Genomic DNA, 19,412 nt, shown 5'->3' with positions numbered 1-19,412 from the left:
GAATAAAATCTTGCTTGTATACGTAAAACTCTACAATCCACTTTTAACCTGATTCAGTATTATTCGAGCAGTCTCGCACGAATAGAATCACTATTATTATTACATTGTGTTTGCTTGTGCATTTATAAGATGTTTTACAAACATTTCAATGCATAAGAAGTAAACAAAGTCTAAAGTCTTTTGCTTAGTAGACCGGTTGTGGGCGTCGTCCACTTTAAGGTAGCACGGTCAGATCTATGCAATGCTTTGCAAAAGAAAAAGAAGAATTTCACAACCTAGATAGGCTTTGGCTACCTATCGTGAAAGGTTGCAATGTCAGTCCGCATATTTCTAAGCCTTACTGAAATAAGATGACATTGATGTGGTATAGGACTGAACGGATCTAACAGCAAGACGTGTCTTTATGCTATCTACTGAAAGACTAGGTCTTGATAAAATACTATTTCTTAATCTACATATGTTAGCATTGAGCATACGGTATTGACTGTGCACTACTTTGACTTATCAAATGGTGCGGATTTTTTGCAACCCAATAATCCGGATATATTGGGTAGTGGTGATTAATATCTAGCGATGCTAGGATTGCTATTATGTTCAAATGTGCGCGAGGTGAGTCTCGTTTGAATGTCCTCAAGAGGAGCTCGAACAAGGTTTTATTATTCGGAAAACTGGCCAGTTGGAATTTTATTACTCTATGAATAATAAATAAATGTTTCTTGCTAAGTCTACTTTTGGAATAAATAAGATGTTAATTAATTAAGTCCATAGCAGACATTAATTAATTAATGGACATTTATATATTAAGCGCGGGAAATAAATAATAAACAAAGTGGACATCCGGATTACTTGTAATTTCGGATTTGGATGGGTAGAGTTCAATATTACTTCTGTAGTGGCTACTCGTAATATTCCAATATAAGCTTGTATTAAATTGTGGGTTCAATTTAATTAGTAAAAAGCTAATTGGGGGAGCCCATATCCAAAACCTTCCATAAATCCCTGTCTGGGCCCAAAAGGAACTTAATATAAATAGGAGAATAAAGGAGACAGAATTAACACAATTTTATTTCTTAAAATTTTCGAAAATTTTGAAAATCTCCTGTGGAGAATTTCGAATTCTTCACCTATTCCCAAAAGGATTTCTTCTGTCTTCTTTATTCGAGTCCTAGTATTTTGATAAGATCAGCCCACCCTGATATCGAGATACAGTTCGGGAACCAGAGAGAAGATCCGTGGTCTAGTATTGAAGATCATCACGTGGAGAAGGCGCGAGCAATCGACGATTCTTTGGAGAATCAAATCGGTAACTCTAAACCGTAGAAATCATGTTTAGGATTTGTATTTTCTAAGCATGAATTATCTGTTTAACATGTGAATTGATTAATCGCATAATCGGTCAAGTACATCCGTGTCTGATTTATTTGTTTTGTACAAGTCTTCCGCTGTGCAAGGGGCACCAAACCTCATCATTGGTAAGCCCATATATATGCTTGCAACTCTTGTTCATTCCTCAATGTGGGATATTGTTTTCGACCACACATGTTACATGTTAATTTGAGTCTTTTGCAAATTGAGTGTCGGAGACTCACTACTCAAATTGAGGGGGAATGTCATGATGGAAAGAATAATTAGAGAATCAAATCACAGAGTAATCAAGGAGGCAATTGATATTGTGTATAGAATAGGATTATTCACTTTCCATACAGAGTATATACCATGCAATGTATTTTCTCCCATGTTTAAAAGGGACCACTATTCTATTGAACAACCAACCAATTCATTACGATTCTAGTTCCTTTATCAATCTCTTCTTCAATATGTCGATAGTATTAGTTAACGGTAACTACCAAAAGACAGAACTGTTCTTGATAACAATATGTCGAACAGTTGGACAGCAACACTTGAAGAGCAATTATACTTGATAACATTTCGTCGAACAGTTGGAAATTTAATTTCACTACAAGCTCTGGATATAGTATGCAATGGAGGACACCTTATAACATGAATACAGAAACACACTAATTTAGACTCAGCTAGTTACTTTCATGGCTCTTAATCTAATCTTCGAGGTCTTGAGTACATCTCCGGACTCTTTACTACATCTTCATAATTCGATAAAAAAACTGCAAAAGATATGATCAGAAATCGTACGATCTTCATGGTGCAGTCGTAAGATTCCGGCTTCCATTCAACCCAATGTACATTCTTCATTCAAATACTTGGTGTCCTTTCAACTTCCAACACCGTGTTAAATTTGACAAATACGATCAGAGAGTGTCTTTTCTCATCCTTGTCCCAAAACCCTAGAACTTCAACTCGGAAATTATCGCTTTCTTTCCATTCAATCTTCGCGTGCTCTACAAACCTCTTGATAGGGAACTTCCCTATCAGATTATTAAACTAAAATCTGAGGTCACGTGATCTAATCGTGTGAAACATAACAAAATATATATTTCTTTAGATTTATCGTTTTCAAAGACATAATATTGTAGACAGATGTTATCTTTCACAATTTTTAAAAATATACTTGTGAAATGTATGTATACTATAGTAGTATTATGCCAATTTAATCTTAACCACGTATGATGTTAATAACTTATTAGTATGATATATTTAAACCATATATTAGAGTACATGCAATTAATAACACCCCAAAATACCCACATCGTTTTCCAGATTGGATGCCCATAACTTTTTACTAATACAACTATATACTATTGAACACTAGAGTACATTAGAAATGTATAATTGAATTTTAGATACTAGTTGGAAAAATGTTTAGGAATTGAATTTTCAGTACCAGCCAATCTCAACTTAATTGATTATCGACCGGGTATATTTTTTCAATTTGCTAAGTTACTAACTAACTACTATTATTTTGTTACAAGTCAGATTGTTGGGCTTTATTTATTTTTTGATAATGAGAATATACATTCCAATTGAAGCCCAATAAGAAATAGGATTGCAATACGAATTAATCCACAAAGAATTTCCTGCACATAAATTTATGGGTGTTTTTGAGACTTTTCTCAATCATTTATGAGCGGCAACTTGTGTGCACAGTGTGCTCGTGTCAAACCGGCCCAAAACCGGGTTTGATAGAACCTAATCCGGCCATTTTTCACTAATTATACACACAACTTCCCTCTGCACATTTTATGGGATCGATATCACCATTATGTTGGAACAAGAAATTGGACAACACAAAAGAAAGAAATATTTGTATGCACAACGCATACAAGAAGATGAATCAAAGTGACTTATCTTATTCCACTAATATGAGGTGCTATTTATAAGCCCTCTAAGCATGAAGATCACAACGTCAAACTGAAAAGAGCTAAGAATCAGGAATAACAGAAAATAGCTAATGACTAGGAATACTAAAAACTAACTAAGACTAAGCCAAGATAAGCTTGGGCTGTCAATTATGAGTCAGTAATCTTCATTCGACAACCATTATTCATAATTCTGATTGAAACAAATGAGGATGGCAGCATTACTGCTTGTAGCATTTCATCGAACAGTTAGTGCTCGTTCTAAAAGACCAAGATTCTATCTTCTTCATTCAATTAATCGGCGTGCTTTCAACATCACGTTGAATATGATAAAAACAGCGTGTGATCAGATGAATGATTGCAACATCCCCACGCTGCAGTCTCCGTCTCTTCCACGCAAAATAAGACTTCTCCACATAACCACACACGATTACTAACACATAGATTCCCACAAACACCGACACTACCTCAGCAACAATCTCCCCAACCGTCTCCGTTTCCACGGGACCCGTCATGATCAAGGCAGCTCCATAGCTCACTCCAATCGCCGCCATCGACACCAGCGTCGCGTACCAGCTCACAATCACGAAAACGAACGCGTTCGTCGGCGCTCGGACGGCCACAAGGAAGATCACGAGGAGAGACGAGACGAAAGCCGCGGTGTTAGCACGAGAGAAGTGTTTGTACAGTGTTGGATGAGTGGATGCCATCACTGCTTTCCCGGCTCTGTGTGATGGCGTGTCGTCCTGCCACACCCCTCCCGGGGGATTGACGGCCGCCTGGAACGCCATCGCGGCGATGAGGCCGACCACCACCAATGTCATGCCGGTGATCTCGCGGAAGAGGTTGAGAAATGGCTGATGCGACAAACATAGTAGGAGGCCTTCGGTTTCGGAATAGGTGTTTGTGTGTTGGGGGCTCTCTCTCAAGATGTCGAGTGGTGTTTTGCCCATGGAATTTGCTGTTAGCTTCTCTATTTTGTTGTTTTTTAGGAGATATCCTACCATCTGAGATTTTGAGATGATGATTCAAGTAACAAATGGAGTAGTTCATGGTGAAGATTGTCGGAATGAAATGTCAACTTGATTTCAATAAATTCTACCACTACAAAAAAAACACTGTTTCCCGACCAACACTTGCCAAGCACCTTACTTGTGCTCGGAAACTACCGAGCACTTTTACCATTGCTCGGAAAATACCGAGCACTTTTACCTTTGCTCGCAAAACTACCGAGCATATTTGCTTGTGCTCGGCAAACCAACGATTAGCTCTTACTTGTGCTCGGAAACTACCGAGCACTTTTACCTTTGCTCGCAAAACTACCGAGCATATTTGCTTATGCTCGGCAAACCAACGATTAGCTTTACTTGTGCTAGGAAACTACCGAGCACTTTTACCATTGCTCGGAAACTACCGAGCATATTTGCTTGTGCTCGGCAAACCAACGATTAGCTCTTACTTGTGCTCGGCAACCCAGCGAGCACTTTTAACTGTGCTCGGAATATTCCGACCACTTCTACTTGTGCTCGGCACAAAGCAAGCACATTTAGTTGTGCTCGGAAATTTGTAATATAGAATAAAATGGCAACACTATTTCAAAAACTACAAGTATAGAAGAGAATGAAGATACTTAAAGATAGAAAAATGTATTTAAATTATTTTTAAAAAAATAGCCAAGCTAAAACTGCGTGCAATAGCGCAACAAAACCGCCCGCTCGTGGCCGGTCCGAACGGTTGATACGGATTATAAACCAATTATTTGATTCAAATTTTCTTGAGAACGATTAGTTATATTAAAAAAATATTGTTCGTGGTATCGAACGCAATCGCATCACCTATTAAATCATCTATGAAACTAGCGAGCACCTTTATTTGTGCTCGGAAAATACCGACCACCTCTACGTGTGCTCGCAATATACCAAGCACTTCTACTTGTGCTCGGCAAAAAGCAAGCACATTTAGTTGTGCTCGGAAATTTGTAATATAGAATAAAATGGCAACACTATTTCAAAAACTACAAGTATAGAAGAGAATGAAGATACTTAAAGATAGAAAAATGTATTTAAATTATTTTTAAAAAAATAGCCAAGCTAAAACTGCGTGCAATAGCGCAACAAAACCGCCCGCTCGTGGCCGGTCCGAACGGTTGATACGGATTATAAACCAATTATTTGATTCAAATTTTCTTGAGAACGATTAGTTATATTAAAAAAATATTGTTCGTGGTATCGAACGCAATCGCATCACCTATTAAATCATCTATGAAACTAGCGAGCACCTTTATTTGTGCTCGGAAAATACCGACCACCTCTACGTGTGCTCGCAATTTACCAAGCACTTCTACTTGTGCTCGGCACAAAGCAAGCACATTTAGTTGTGCTCGGAAATTTGTAATATAGAATAAAATGGCAACACTATTTCAAAAACTACAAGTATAGAAGAGAATGAAGATACTTAAAGATAGAAAAATTTATTTAAATTATTTTTAAAAAAATAGCCAAGCTAAAACTGCGTGCAATAGCGCAATAAAACCGCCCGCTCGTGGCCGGTCCGAACGGTTGATACGGATTATAAACCAATTATTTGATTCAAATTTTCGTGAGAACGATTAGTTATATTAAAACAATATTGTTCGTGGTATCGAACGCAATCGCATCACCTATTAAATCATCTATGAAACTAGCGAGCACCTTTATTTGTGCTCGGAAAATACCGACCACCTCTACGTGTGCTCGCAATTTACCAAGCACTTCTACTTGTGCTCGGCACAAAGCAAGCACATTTAGTTGTGCTCGGAAATTTGTAATATAGAATAAAATGGCAACACTATTTCAAAAACTACAAGTATAGAAGAGAATGAAGATACTTAAAGATAGAAAAATGTATTTAAATTATTTTTAAAAAAATAGCCAAGCTAAAACTGCGTGCAATAGCGCAACAAAACCGCCCGCTCGTGGCCGGTCCGAACGGTTGATACGGATTATAAACCAATTATTTGATTCAAATTTTCTTGAGAACGATTAGTTATATTAAAAAAATATTGTTCGTGGTATCGAACGCAATCGCATCACCTATTAAATCATCTATGAAACTAGCGAGCACCTTTATTTGTGCTCGGAAAATACCGACCACCTCTACGTGTGCTCGCAATATACCAAGCACTTCTACTTGTGCTCGGCAAAAAGCAAGCACAATTATCGTGGTCGGAATTGACATTTATTCTAAACATATAATATTAACATTTTTATGCATCAATTCCGACGGCGGTACTTGTGCTCGGAAATTATAAAAAAAAATTAATTTTTAATGATTAACGATAATAAATTAAAACATGTCAATATTTTTTATTAGTACATAAAAATATATCGGAAAATTTGCATACATGAAAATTCGTGGATCATTTACCATAAATATTAAAATTTATTTTAAACATAGAATATAAACATTTTTATGCAATAATTCCGACTACCGTACTTGTGCTTGGAAAATGCCGAGCACTATGTAAGTGCTCGAAAGTATAAAAAAATATACTATAATTTTTAATTATTTAACAACAATAATAAATTAAAACATGTCAATATTTCTTATTAGTACATAGAAATATCTCGAAAAATTTGCATATATAAAAATTTGTGGATATTTACCGTAAACATTAAAATTTATTTTGAACATAAAATATTAATATTTTTAAGTAATAAAGCCGAGCACCATATATGTGCTTGGAAAATGCCGAGCACCATGTAAGTGCTCGGAAGTTATTAAAAATACTTAAGTAATAATTATTTCACAACAACAATAATTTAAAACATGTTAATAGTATTTTTTACTAGTACATAGAAATATCTCAATAAATTTGTATGTATAAAAATTTGCAAATTATTTATCAAATATTAAAATTTATTTTGAATATAAAATATCAATACTTTTAACATTAGTTCCGAGCACCATACATGTGCTTGGTAAATTCCGAGTACCGTATAAGTGCTCGTTTAAGATTTATTTTGAATAATTACACATAGAAATTTGAGGTACACTGTAAGTAGTTAATTTCCCGAGCATCGTTAGGGTGCTTGGAATGCCAATTAAAACCGCGAAATATATCTCCTCTCTCCGCCGATCTGGAAAACCGCCCTATATTTATCCTCTCGATTTCTCTTCACATCGCTCAATCGGCAGTTTCCCTCTCGATTTCTCTTCCCATCGCTCAATCGGCAGTTTCCCTCTCATCTCTCTACCGCCATCGCGAGCCACATTATTCCACCGAGAGACTCCTCGCCCACCCAGTCTCTCTCCCTCACACTATTTCTGAGGTGCAATCCCTTTCTCTCTTAATTTTAATTTTTCTTTGATGAATTTGGTTCGATTTCGTGTAATTTGAAATGCAATTTTATGTAATTGTTGTATTTTTTATGCAATTTGTACGTATTGTTGTAATTTTGATGCAATTTGTATGCAATTGTTGTAATTTCAGATGCAATTCGTACGTAATTTTGATGCAATTGACCTTCCTTTTTCTAATTTTGATGTAATTGATGCAATTCGTACATAATTTGTACAATTGATGCAAAAAAAAAATTTCTATTTTGTGGTCCTACTGTTTTGTGTATGATTTTAGCTGTTTATTGTATAAATATGTAGCTTCTCTTGCAAATCCAAGTGGCTTCTCCAGATTTTCATACAGTATTGTGCTATTGGTTCTTAAAATAGTATTAAGGTTAAATATTTTTGGTAGGAGCTTTGGCCAAAGTTGGAACTACAGTTGCGATATATTCCCTTCTTGTTGTTAAGGTAACACTTATGTATGTAGTACTAGTAGTAGTATTCATTAGAGTGTATAATTTATTCACGTGAGGTTGTCCATAAGCTTATTCTTGGAATTATTTTCCTATGTACTCTGCTAAAGAGTGGTATAAATGTGCACTCAATGATTTATCATATTTTCTACTTTTGGCTATGCACAGAAGGAAGTATGGTCTATGGTGATGTATATAACACGCTTAAACTCAATGTTTACAGAATTGACACAGTCAATTATCACTGAATTTAATGTATTTGTTTTACAGAATCAATTGGAGTAAAGGTAGCTATTATTACCCTGATAATACATTTCGAAAGATTTAAGTTTAAAGTCTAACGGCGGATGTAACCTCAGAAGCTTATTAGATAATAGTTTATGATGTCTGTTAATATATTCTATTAAATGTTCTGTTGTAGCTGTGTGGATTTGATGTTGGTTAATTTCAGAGAGGAGCAGTTCTTAAAAAATTAGACTTGGAGTTGAAGGCATGAGTGCTGGGGCTAGGTGAGACTCAGATCAATAATCTTCCACATGCTTTAAATTTGATTACTCAATGCTAGCTTGTGTTGCATGCAGAGACTGCTGGTTGTATTGTACCTCTTGAGGTAGCATATGGAAATTCCTCCCAATGCAACAACCATTGAGGTGAGGTTCTGTATCTTTATTACTCTGCATCTTTGAGACAGCCAAATATAGGATATTACTTATGAATTTTATGCAGCTGGACGTTGAGTTGCTGACTATCAAACAAAACTCATTCGGGTATGCACTTCCTCCAATTCCAAATGTGTTTTTATCATTTCATACAGACAGTGTTCCTCATTCATGCAGAGCTAATGCACCTTTAGGTTCTGGATACAGAGCTAGTCCCCGTTTCATATCTCGAACTAGCCAAGAAGCTCTTGAACCAGCATTTGCATATGCCAAGATCTCTTCTAGAAGCTAGCTTTCCCTTTCCATTTCTCAAACCATTGTGCCCTGATCCCTCTTCCCTTGCTTGTTCAGGTTGCCAAGTGTGTCAAAATCAGGTTGCCCGATCTAGTTCTTCTGGCTGTTGTCAGGTATAGTCTACACTGATTTTCAGTTTAATTTTCTTTTCGTTTTTTTTTCTCCTGGTGGAAATTTTCTTGATTTTGATGATAAGTTTGTGTCAAATCATATGTTTCTCCAAGTTGATGATGCATGGAGATAATAGGGGATTGTTGCCTTCATCTGTTTAGTATGTCATCTTTGTTTGCATTCAATTCCAGCAAGAATATAAACCTTTTTTCATATCTATGTTAATGTTTTGTCTATTGTGTAGATTTCTTAAGGAGCATCGACAGGACGCTCTATGGAGGATGAACGGGGCCGCAAACTCATACAACTTGCAGATTGGAGAAGTGCAAGCGGATTTAGATTAGCTTAACATAAGTGTAGATGGATCCGGGTAAACAAATTGTGATGTTGTAGGAGGAATAGTATAATAAAACAATTGTAAAACTATTTTATTTAATTTAATGTTATTTGAATTTTGTTTTCTTTATTTATTCATTAAATAATTTTGATTTTTTATTAATTTAAAAATTATAATAAAAAATATATATTAAAAAGAAACAGAAATAACCTGTTCCGAGCACTTATATGTGCTTGGAAAATGGAAATATTTCAATAACCTGGGTATGTGCTCGGCATTTCCGAGCACAATCGGGTGGTCAGATGTCCGAGCACCTTAGTATGTGCTCGCCATGTTCCAAAATCTGAAAATCATGTAAGTGCTCGGAATATTACGAGCACCTAGGTATGTGCTCGGCATTTTCCGAGCACAATCGGGTGCTCGGATGTCCGAGCACTCTAAGGTGCTCGTATAAAAATTCCGACGAAGCGAAAGCCGAGCACTCTCGGTGCTAGGAAAGTGCTCGGTATATCTCGATTTTCCGAGCACTTTGCCTTATATTTCCGACCACTTGGTGCTCGGGAAAGCCTCTTTTTCTTGTAGTGTACACTCTCCTGTCCCAATTAAATGTCCCATATTTTGCCGGTGCAGGTTTCATCAACAGAAAATGTCAACACAACGTTAATCGGTTGATAATGTTGTCATTTTCTGTTGACGTTATTTATCATCTATTGACATCTAATATTGAAATCTAACGATCCAAATATAGAGTTTGGGGTTTGTACAATAAACAAAGTTTGCATTTGATTACATTTTACTTTATCCACTTTTTGTATGCGGACCCCATATTTTACTAGCTTTTTACACTCACAATCCATTATAAAATTATTTACTAATAATGGGTCCCACGTTCCACTCACTTTCTCAATTTAACATTTTCTTCTTCTTTCTAATCCAAATCTTTTTCTAATCCATTCATTTCTTTCTCTAATGCCCCAGCCCTTCCTAATCCTCCAACCTTAAACAATTTGGTATTCATCATGAATGCATGACTCTTTATTAAGAAAAGACAAAAAATGAATGTCTACCTAATCCATCATGATGCAAATTATATATTTTTTTGTTTATTTATCCAAAAAAAAAAAGAGTCGGTACTTACCTCAACTTGATTGAACCTAACAGCCAAATGCAAGATTGTCTCCCCATCATCATCCTTCACACACACAAGATCACCCATTCTCTCCCCCAAAAACCGCAACGCCTCAAGCTGACGATGTTTCACGCACAAGTGCAGCACAGTCTGGCCGCGATGCAGCCTCTCTATCGCAGGAGTCAAGTCATGTTCAAGCAAAATCTCCAAGATCTCAACATGCCCTCTCATGGCGGCAATATGAACCGGGTTCATGCCCTGATCGTCGAGCCACCAGCGCATCTCTGGGGCCACAGATAGCAATTTTCGGGCAATCTCAACGTGCCCTTGTGCAGTTGCGATGTGAAGAGAAGACGACTTTTTGGAGTCGACGTCTCGAGCTAGCTCCGAGTTTATTTTCAACAACTCTTCCACTATGCCTACTTGTCCATGAATTGTTGCTATGTGTAGGAGATTTCTCGAACGTGAAAATGAAACTTGATCAACAAGAAATGGATCTTGTCGTAGAAGTGTTTGGAAAGTAACTACATCTCCCTTTGTCGCTGCATCATATAATTTCTTTTCTTCTACTTCTGCAACCATTGCTTCGGTTTACTCCTTTTTTCCTCCTTTTAAATGAATATGGAGTATATTATTTTCATATGTCGGTGAGAGTTGTTAAAAAGACAACCATATGTAAACGGGTGCTTGATTAATTTAATAAAATTAAAAGAGAAAGGAAAGAAAAAAAATAGTCTAAACTTGAATTTATCTTCTCTCTTATACTCCTATAATTTATCTGAAAAAGTGATTTGCATTCACTGACTTTTAGGGTAGTATAAAAATACTACTCCCTCCGTCCCAAGGAAGAAGACCCCTTTCTTGGGCGGCACGGGATTTTATGCAACTTTATTTTGTATGTTGAGTGGAGAGAGTAAAGTAAGAGAGAGGGATAAAGTAGAGATAAATGGATTTCCATTTTTGGTAATGAGTCATCTTGGTTGGGACAAACTAAAAAGGAAAGTGGGTCATCTTCGATGGGACGGAGTGAGTACTAGAATTTAAGATAGTCTTTACAATAAAATCTATTTATGTCAAAATAAAAGAATTTTTATGGAAATTAAGTTGTATCTTTAACCATTCAAACAAAATATTTGTGGAGTAGGTATGTATTTTAAATGCCAATTTAATCTCAGCCACCGGAATATTAATTCTATTGAGTCCAATTAATATCGTCATCACATATTTTGACCATATTTGTCAACAATTAATGTAGTCTACTTTTGTAGGGGAATCTCCATATAATTACAATTATAATGCCTTTTAGTCTACTTTTGTACGACAAAATAATTTTCGGCATTGATTTGGGCTTTGGCCCAATAGTTACAACAAATGTTTGCCTCTATTTTGTAATCTATACAAATCATTAGAACAAAATAAATGTAAACAGTTCAAGTTTTGTGGGAATAGTTTTTGTCTTTAATTTGGGCTTTGAGCCCAATATATCAGCCCAAAATAATCACATTTGTCTAGGGATGTCAATCAGGCCGGCCCACCGGGTTTCGGGCCAACCCTATTCGGGTTGCGGTTCAATCGGGTGCGGGCTAATCGCGTTGTATTTTTTCGGGTTATAAAAGTTCAACCCTAACCCTAAAAGCTCGGGTTTCTGGCTAGCCCAGCGGGTTAATCAGGTTGCTACCGACGATCAATCCAATAAATAATGGTGAAAATTAGTTATATTTATAAAATGAAAAATATTTAATTATGATAAGTTTGAGATATATGCTTAAACTCAAACATAAACATGATCAAATACTAATATTTGAGATTTATGCAAAATAAAATATAAACATCAAGAAATTTTAAAGCATGTTTTAGAATTTTTTATTGAATTTGAAGTTTCTAATTTTTATGTTAATAAAAATTTTAATATATAATTTATATATTTAATATATAAAATTGAAGTTATTTTTTTAGTAATCTATATTCTATATTATAAAATAATCAATGAAGCGTCAAATTAGAGTCAAACAAATAGAACGATAGAAATTTTATCAGGTTTCCGGGCCAGCCCATCGGGTTTTCGGGTCTGGCCCTAACGGGTTGCAGGTTAATTGGGTGCGGGCTAATCGGATTGTAATTTTACCGAGCTAGAACTTTTTAGCCCTAGCCCTATAAATTTAGCGGGCTATTCGGACTGGCCCACAGATTACGGACTACATTGACATCCTTACATTTTTCAAAAAATTACTTCTATCATTTTTAGGGGATACACTAATTTTCAATTGGAGAAATGATTTTTATAATATTAAATCGGGATACTATAATTTATCACCAGTGAGAAAAATGGCCTATATAATTCAAAAAAGAATTTCATTTTCAACTTTATATGGTTGTTTGTTGAAACTTCTCTCAATTATTAGAATTCTATGCACGTGGCGCACCCAATGCACCTGGGACCAGCCCGTTTCTTTTTCCCATAAAATCACAAGTTTCCGTAACTTAAACATCACCATCTATTCTAAAAATATAAACTTTTTAATTATAAGTTATAGACCAAATTAAAATAAAATAATTCTACTTGTCAAGGACGGTACATTGAGATAGATAATAATTCCTCACACAATCATTTAAATATATTAAATATTAATTTCTTAAAGTCTTGTACCCTAAAATTGCATCAAGTAGGTATAGTAAAAACGGAGTTGCAAACTCACAATAATGAGATTTATATATGTAAAAGGATCAACTGAGAATGACACGTAACACTGTATTGCTACACATATAATAATATTGGTCCAAATTGCAGGACATGCTAGATAATAATGGCACCCTGGTTTAAAATTAAATTGTTCAGATTTGAGGATGTCAATTTTTATATTACCTCACAATATTAATTGCTAAATGGGTCGGTTTGCCCTACAATTTTAATGAATGACAAATGACATTTAATTTCTTATCAAACTTTTGAGGTGTATTCATGAGAAATTTGTCAGTTTATTACCAGTTAAAAATTGTGTCTACCGAATTCATTTTTGAAGAGCCCCTATTTGCTGCTTTTGAAATTCTATATTTGCGGGTAATTTCAGTTTTGCGAATTAATTTGTTTTATCAATTTTCGTCAAAAACAAAATAAAAGTTCTAAATAGACGCAGTAAAAATATCAAATTAAAAAACTTTCACTATTACAATATGAGTTCAAATTAGGCAATTTCGGAGAGGAAACGTGGGCAAAAACTGGTTGTGGGATGGAAGATGTCGGTGGATTATTAGTCAAATTTATATTTAATTAAGAAAACAACGTGTGTTAAATTTCATTAATTACATAATTAAAGAAAAGAAAACAATGAATGATTAATTTAAAACCTACGTATCCACGAAGTGGCCGTATTGTGCCCATTTATTGTTACTATATAAAATTTTAAATTAAAAAAAAAAAAATGCATGCTACGTGTTGCGTCCCTCATTGGCCTCATGACCCAGCTAGGCAGCTACATAAAAATAAATTTAATTAAAAATCTTTCTATTTATTTTTTTAATACGGAGTAGTAATCAGATACTCTCACGGCTCTCATAAAAATGGATGTTTATGGGATTATATTAATTTTAAAGTAGAATTGATAAAGTAGTTGGACTAATTTTGCCAAACAAACTAGAATGGAAAGAGTCTCTATTGCTTTATTTTATTTTATTTTTATTTTTTATATTGTATTTTATTGCTTTATATTGCCTTTCTTTTTGTTGTATTAATTTTCGGTGAGGGCATTGAGATCGAATTGAATGTGATAAGCAACTACTAGTAGGCGATCAAACTGAAAGGTTAAAGTTAGATGTGGAGGACTTTGATGTTTTAAATCGACATGATTACATTGCTATTGTACACAAACCGTAGTGGAACAACACTGAAATTCGTTATAAATGACTCCTTAAAAGGCCAACATCAACACCCTTATTGGTGATGGCCACATTCATAACAATTGGCTCCTTTTATTTGCCGTCATTCCGATCTGGCTCTCAAACGTTATTCATAGTAATAGTTGGCTCTTTGAGTCGTTGAGTCTTAGAACTTTATCCAAATAAACTTGTTTATCAATAGAGACTCAGTTGGGCCAAAAATCTTACTTACTCCGCCCCAAACTGCTGGCTCTATATTCTATTTCAATTGTATAAAGTTACTTGTTCCATTCCTTTTTTTTATCTCTTCTCTAACTTTATTCACTCTCTCTCTTATACGTACTTTATTATCTTTCTTATTTTATTTTCTCTTTAATCTTTATATTCCCTCCGTCCCATAGTAGATGTCACACTTGAAAGATGACACAAGATTTTAAGAAATGTTATTTTGATTGTTAAGTGGTGAGAGAAAATATAATTTTATAACTAATGTGAGAGAGAACTTTTTTTAAAAGAAGAAATGTGACATCTTTTGTAGGACAAACTATAAAGGAAAGTGTGACATCTATTATGGGATCGAGAGAGTACTATTTTAGTTTTTTAAAGTTTGCACCAAAAGAGATTACAACATTCCTTATAGTACTAAACTAAAGGCAGTTAGATCTATTATTATACTGTGGGAAAGAATCACGAAGAAAACCCGAAACTCAACTCTGGACTGAACTTAAATGAATAAAGCAACAAATAACATACTATAAAAAAAAGACATTATGCAAAACTAGCATAAAGCAACTTCTCAAAACGCCTCATATGCTCTTTATACAGCGCGATCGCAAGCAAAACAGTCCCTTTGTTTTGAAGATCGCAAGCAAAACAGTCCCTCTGAAATTAGGGCAATTCACATTCTTTTTGCTATACAAAACCTCCTTGCCAATACGTAGATGCACTTCCAAGTAATCTAGAGCCGACCTCAAGTACTCGTCGTTGTTGACCCGGTCAATCGCCTCCTTCACTTTCCCCACCGCGAACCTCAACGGATTCGATCCCAGTTGGCCGCACATAGCGGACACGGTGTGGTGGAAGATTACGTTGCCTAGATACCCCTCTGGGAGCGGCGTCTGTAGCCTCCGTCTCCCGTCCAACACGAAAAGAAGCTTGGTTTCCTGGTCTTCGGGCAGCCCGCGGGCTATGCTAGCGCAACGCCAGGCGTGGCCTGTGAGCACCTGATATATATAAATAGTGAGACAGTTTAGTTAAGGAAAATATTATTTTCTCATCTATTATGACAGTGGGGACAAAAAATTGAAAATAAATGTTCTTTAAAATTTTTTTTCTCTCCGTCTCGTAGAGTGAGTATGTCCCACATTCTACCAACTTAATCCACTCACATTTTGTTATAAAACTAATAGACATAAGTGGGACCATATTCCACTAACGTATTCAACCCACTTTTCTTTATATTTCTAAAAACTCGTGCCATAACTAAATATGACTCATATTTTGGGACGGAGGAAGTATTTGATTTTGAAAAGGAAAGTATCGAAAATGTTATTGAAACGTGGATCATACTTATATGGAGTATTAGTTTTATAATATAATGCGAGTGAAATGAGTTAGTGGAGTAAATGATCCACTTACCAACTATAGTAAAAAGAGAATTGAGACATTTAATATCGAACAAATTGAAAAAGAATATAAGACATTTAACGGTGGTGAGGAAATATATATTCTAACTTAATGAGAGGTGAAATATACTTCAACCCATAAAAATAGAGACTTTTGAGATGTCACGTGTTTTAATACAAAATAGATTTAATAAGAGAGAGAGACTAAAAATATAAGTGAAGGGGCCCGCCCCGTTAGAGTAAAGAAGTGACCAAAACAGGTGGATTGTTTTTATGGGACAGATCATAATGAAATAAATGGGAGAATGAAGCATGTAGTATCAACAACACCTGGTAGGTGGAGTATTCAATTTTCTCGTCTTCGCATTCCTTCTTGATGGCGTTGATCTGATCGGGGAACAGCCGGAATGTTAAGAACTCTGTTTCACCGGAGACGTTGAGAGGGTGTTTGAGTGTTGGAGGCGGGTTGTGCTCGACGTGGGGGAACACGGGCCGTGGCGGGTCTCTAGCGGCTAGAACGTGGCGGTCCAGGTAAGGGGGGACAGTGGCGGAGGTGATTAGGCCGCGGACCATTTCGGACCAGGTGTTGACGAAATGGTGAGAGGACATGCCGTCTGATAGATGATGCTCGTTTGAGAAACTCAAGCTAACCCCACCGCATTTGAACCGGGTTAACTGTCTCATGTTTATCCGAGTTTGGTAAGAAAGATAAATAACCAAAATATAATATTATACTCCTTCTGTCCCATTAAAAATGAAACGTTTTTAAAAATAGAAACATCATCATCCCTATTTTTCTTACTTTATTCTCTTCTCGTTAACTCATAAAACAACACTATATAAAATTTTATGTCAAAATCAAATGATTCATTTCTAATAGGACGATCAAAATACATTTTAGGTCATTCTTTTTATCATATAACTCCAAGATAAATACTCCCTCCGTCCACCATTTAAAGAGTCATTTTGACTCGGTACGAGTTTTATGAAATTGTTTGACTTTGTGAAAAAAAGTAAATGGAGAAAGTGGGTGAAATGTGGGACCCATTTAACGTATTAGTTTTAAATGTGGGACCCACTTAAAATATTAGTTTTATACTCTTTATTAGTTTCTCCATTTAAAGTAAATGGAAAAAGTGGGTGAAAAGAGTTCTTTAAATTATGGACAAAGGGAGTAAATTATATCCCACAAAATTGCCCCTTGAAAGAATCAACATCTACCAAACAAATTGACCTAATTGATTGGATCGATATATAATATTTACTTCCTCCGTCCCTGAAAATTTGTCACCTATTTCTTTTTCGTCCGTCCCTAAAAATTTTTCATCTTTCACTTTTACCATTTTTGGTAGTGGACCCCACATTCCACTAACTCATTCTCACTCACATTTTATTTTAAAACTAATACATAAAAGTAGGACCCACATGCCACTAACTTTTTCAACTCACTTTCTATTATATTTCTTAAAATCCGTGCCAGATCAAATGGTGATAAAATTTGAGGGACGGAGGGTGTATAAAATATTTTTTCTTTCACATGTAGGTTTAGACCAATTTGGTAGTCATGTCACACTAGGATAACTAAGAAAAATAGAAATTTCGTGACTTAATTGATTCGATTAGGGAAAAAAAGCGGAGTACCTGCACAAGAAAAAGCGGGAAAGAAGAAATATCGTTAAGAGTAATCGATGGCGGGGACGAGGCTGATGTCGGGCCTGGGGCTGAAGCCACCGAGCTCATCCATCTCGGCGTCGCACACCGCCTCCACGAAAAACGCCCCTTCCCCGTTGCAGTTGATCACAATGTGGCCATCGTCGCCCCTTCCCAGCCTCCCCGCAATCGGGTAGAACTCAACCAGGGCCTTGCTGAGGGCCGCCTTCATCGCTGCCGCATCGAAGAAGTCGGCGGCGCCGGCGTCGTTGCGGTAGAAGTTCACCAAACGGCTATGGTAGTCGGTGGTGAAAAACAAGTCTAAGTTGGATAGCCACAGAGTTTCAGTCGGCGTTTCTTTCATTGGCTTAACCATCGTAGATTCCTTCACTGTGATCTTCATGCTTGCAAAGTGTCTGTGAGTTTGTGTAAGAGAGAGAGAGGGGACAAAATTTATCTCTATGAATATGTTGGTTTCATATGTTTCAAGCTTTATTTATAACAGGATGGTCGTATCATTTTTAGAGTATACTCCCCCCGTCCCATAGAAATAGGCCTTTTAAGATTGACACGGGTTTGAATGTATAATTGGTAACGTAAGAGAAAAAGAGAAAAAGTAATTGAAATTGTGTACTAGATGGTGGGATCCATAAATAATAAAGGAAAAAAAGAAAGGAAAAAAGGTTTTCATGAATGGATATGGACTACATGCATGAGATGGACGAAAAAAGAAATATGGTCTATTTCTATGGGACAGTTAGAGTATCAAATTTTGTGGGTATTTGTGGTACCACGTGGGCTTCTTATATCCATAAACCTCAATTTATTACAATTGAATGCATAGGACCAGCCCTGCACAGTAGGGTTTCAATCATAAATAGGATGGCGTCTTTGTTGTTGGAAGTTTATTTAATGGAATTCATTTCACAAATACAAAAAAAAAGTAAATTTCGTTATATTAGAAACCAATTCCCCTTATAGAATATTCAATTTTTGTTAAAAGTAATGAGACTATCTCTCGTTAGCATTTCATCGAATATTAGCCATGCAATTGAAAAAGTAGCAGTGATGTTGTGAAAAACTGAAAACCACCATTATGTTGGTCAAGAAGATGAGATTGGAAATTTGGAAGCCACTTATCTATTTCCATCTGCAGTTTGTTAGATTAAAGTTTGGGAAAAAAGATCGATGATATAAATTTAATGTTGTTTAATTGTTGAGGCTCGAAAACTGCTCGACAAAACACCATACCGAATTTTTCAGTGTACCGGAAATTCGATAAGGTAGTTTTTGATACCGTTACCATACCGTATTTTCGGTATATATTACTTTTGTGGTTATACGGCATACCGTCATACCTGTTATACCGATAAAAATCTATTATACCCAAAATATTCAAAATACCATTTAAGTTTGATTCTTTTTTATTTTTGTATAATAGAAAATTCTATTTTTAAACTTAAGTATAATTAAACATAAATATGTGTGTAGGGTATACAGTAGTATATATATACCGGTATATACTGACATACGAAGATTCGGTGTATACCGCGGTATAGGAAATCTAATAACGTTGTCGTACCGAATATTGTACCGAAAACTACAGTATACTGAAAAATCGATATTTTTGGTATTTTTTAGGTACAGTAAGTCCGGTATTCCCCCT

At 35.7% G+C, this 19,412-nt stretch overlaps 1 protein-coding gene, 1 long non-coding RNA gene and 1 pseudogene across 5 annotated transcripts; 1 reads left to right on the top strand and 2 right to left on the bottom strand.

Moving 5' to 3' along the window:
- Positions 1 to 3,565: 3,565 nt before the first annotated feature.
- LOC125189624 (uncharacterized) lies at positions 3,566 to 11,219 on the bottom strand. The gene is made up of 2 exons (XM_048086888.2): positions 10,608 to 11,219; positions 3,566 to 4,282 (listed from the first exon to the last, which is right to left on the bottom strand). Exons 1-2 carry the CDS (start codon positions 11,178 to 11,180, stop codon positions 3,566 to 3,568), a joined length of 1,290 nt encoding a protein of 429 aa, XP_047942845.2. The 5' UTR covers positions 11,181 to 11,219.
- Positions 7,293 to 9,594, top strand: LOC148931838 (uncharacterized). 3 transcript variants are annotated; one of them, XR_016135814.1, is made up of 7 exons: positions 7,293 to 7,585; positions 8,008 to 8,063; positions 8,490 to 8,577; positions 8,650 to 8,718; positions 8,795 to 8,835; positions 9,079 to 9,134; positions 9,377 to 9,594. It is a non-coding gene; the product is annotated as an uncharacterized LOC148931838 (long non-coding RNA). The 3 variants fall into 3 exon arrangements; XR_016135813.1 differs by having other exon boundaries at positions 7,296 to 7,585; positions 8,520 to 8,577; XR_016135815.1 differs by lacking the exon at positions 8,008 to 8,063 and having other exon boundaries at positions 7,296 to 7,585; positions 8,520 to 8,577.
- A 3,955-nt stretch (positions 11,220 to 15,174) lies between the features above and the next one.
- On the bottom strand, positions 15,175 to 18,220 carry LOC125215659 (rosmarinate synthase-like; annotated as a pseudogene). The gene is made up of 3 exons (XR_016135853.1): positions 17,738 to 18,220; positions 16,427 to 16,771; positions 15,175 to 15,694 (listed from the first exon to the last, which is right to left on the bottom strand). The product of XR_016135853.1 is annotated as a rosmarinate synthase-like (transcript).
- Positions 18,221 to 19,412: the final 1,192 nt, after the last annotated feature.

Source organism: Salvia hispanica, chromosome 2 (assembly GCF_029641045.1).
Source record: "Salvia hispanica isolate PSC_SH4W2 chromosome 2, Shi_PSC_v1, whole genome shotgun sequence".
Classification (NCBI taxonomy): Eukaryota; Viridiplantae; Streptophyta; class Magnoliopsida; order Lamiales; family Lamiaceae; genus Salvia; species Salvia hispanica.
Note: the sequence above shows the minus strand (reverse complement) of the source record. Positions and strands in the feature narration are given on the sequence as shown.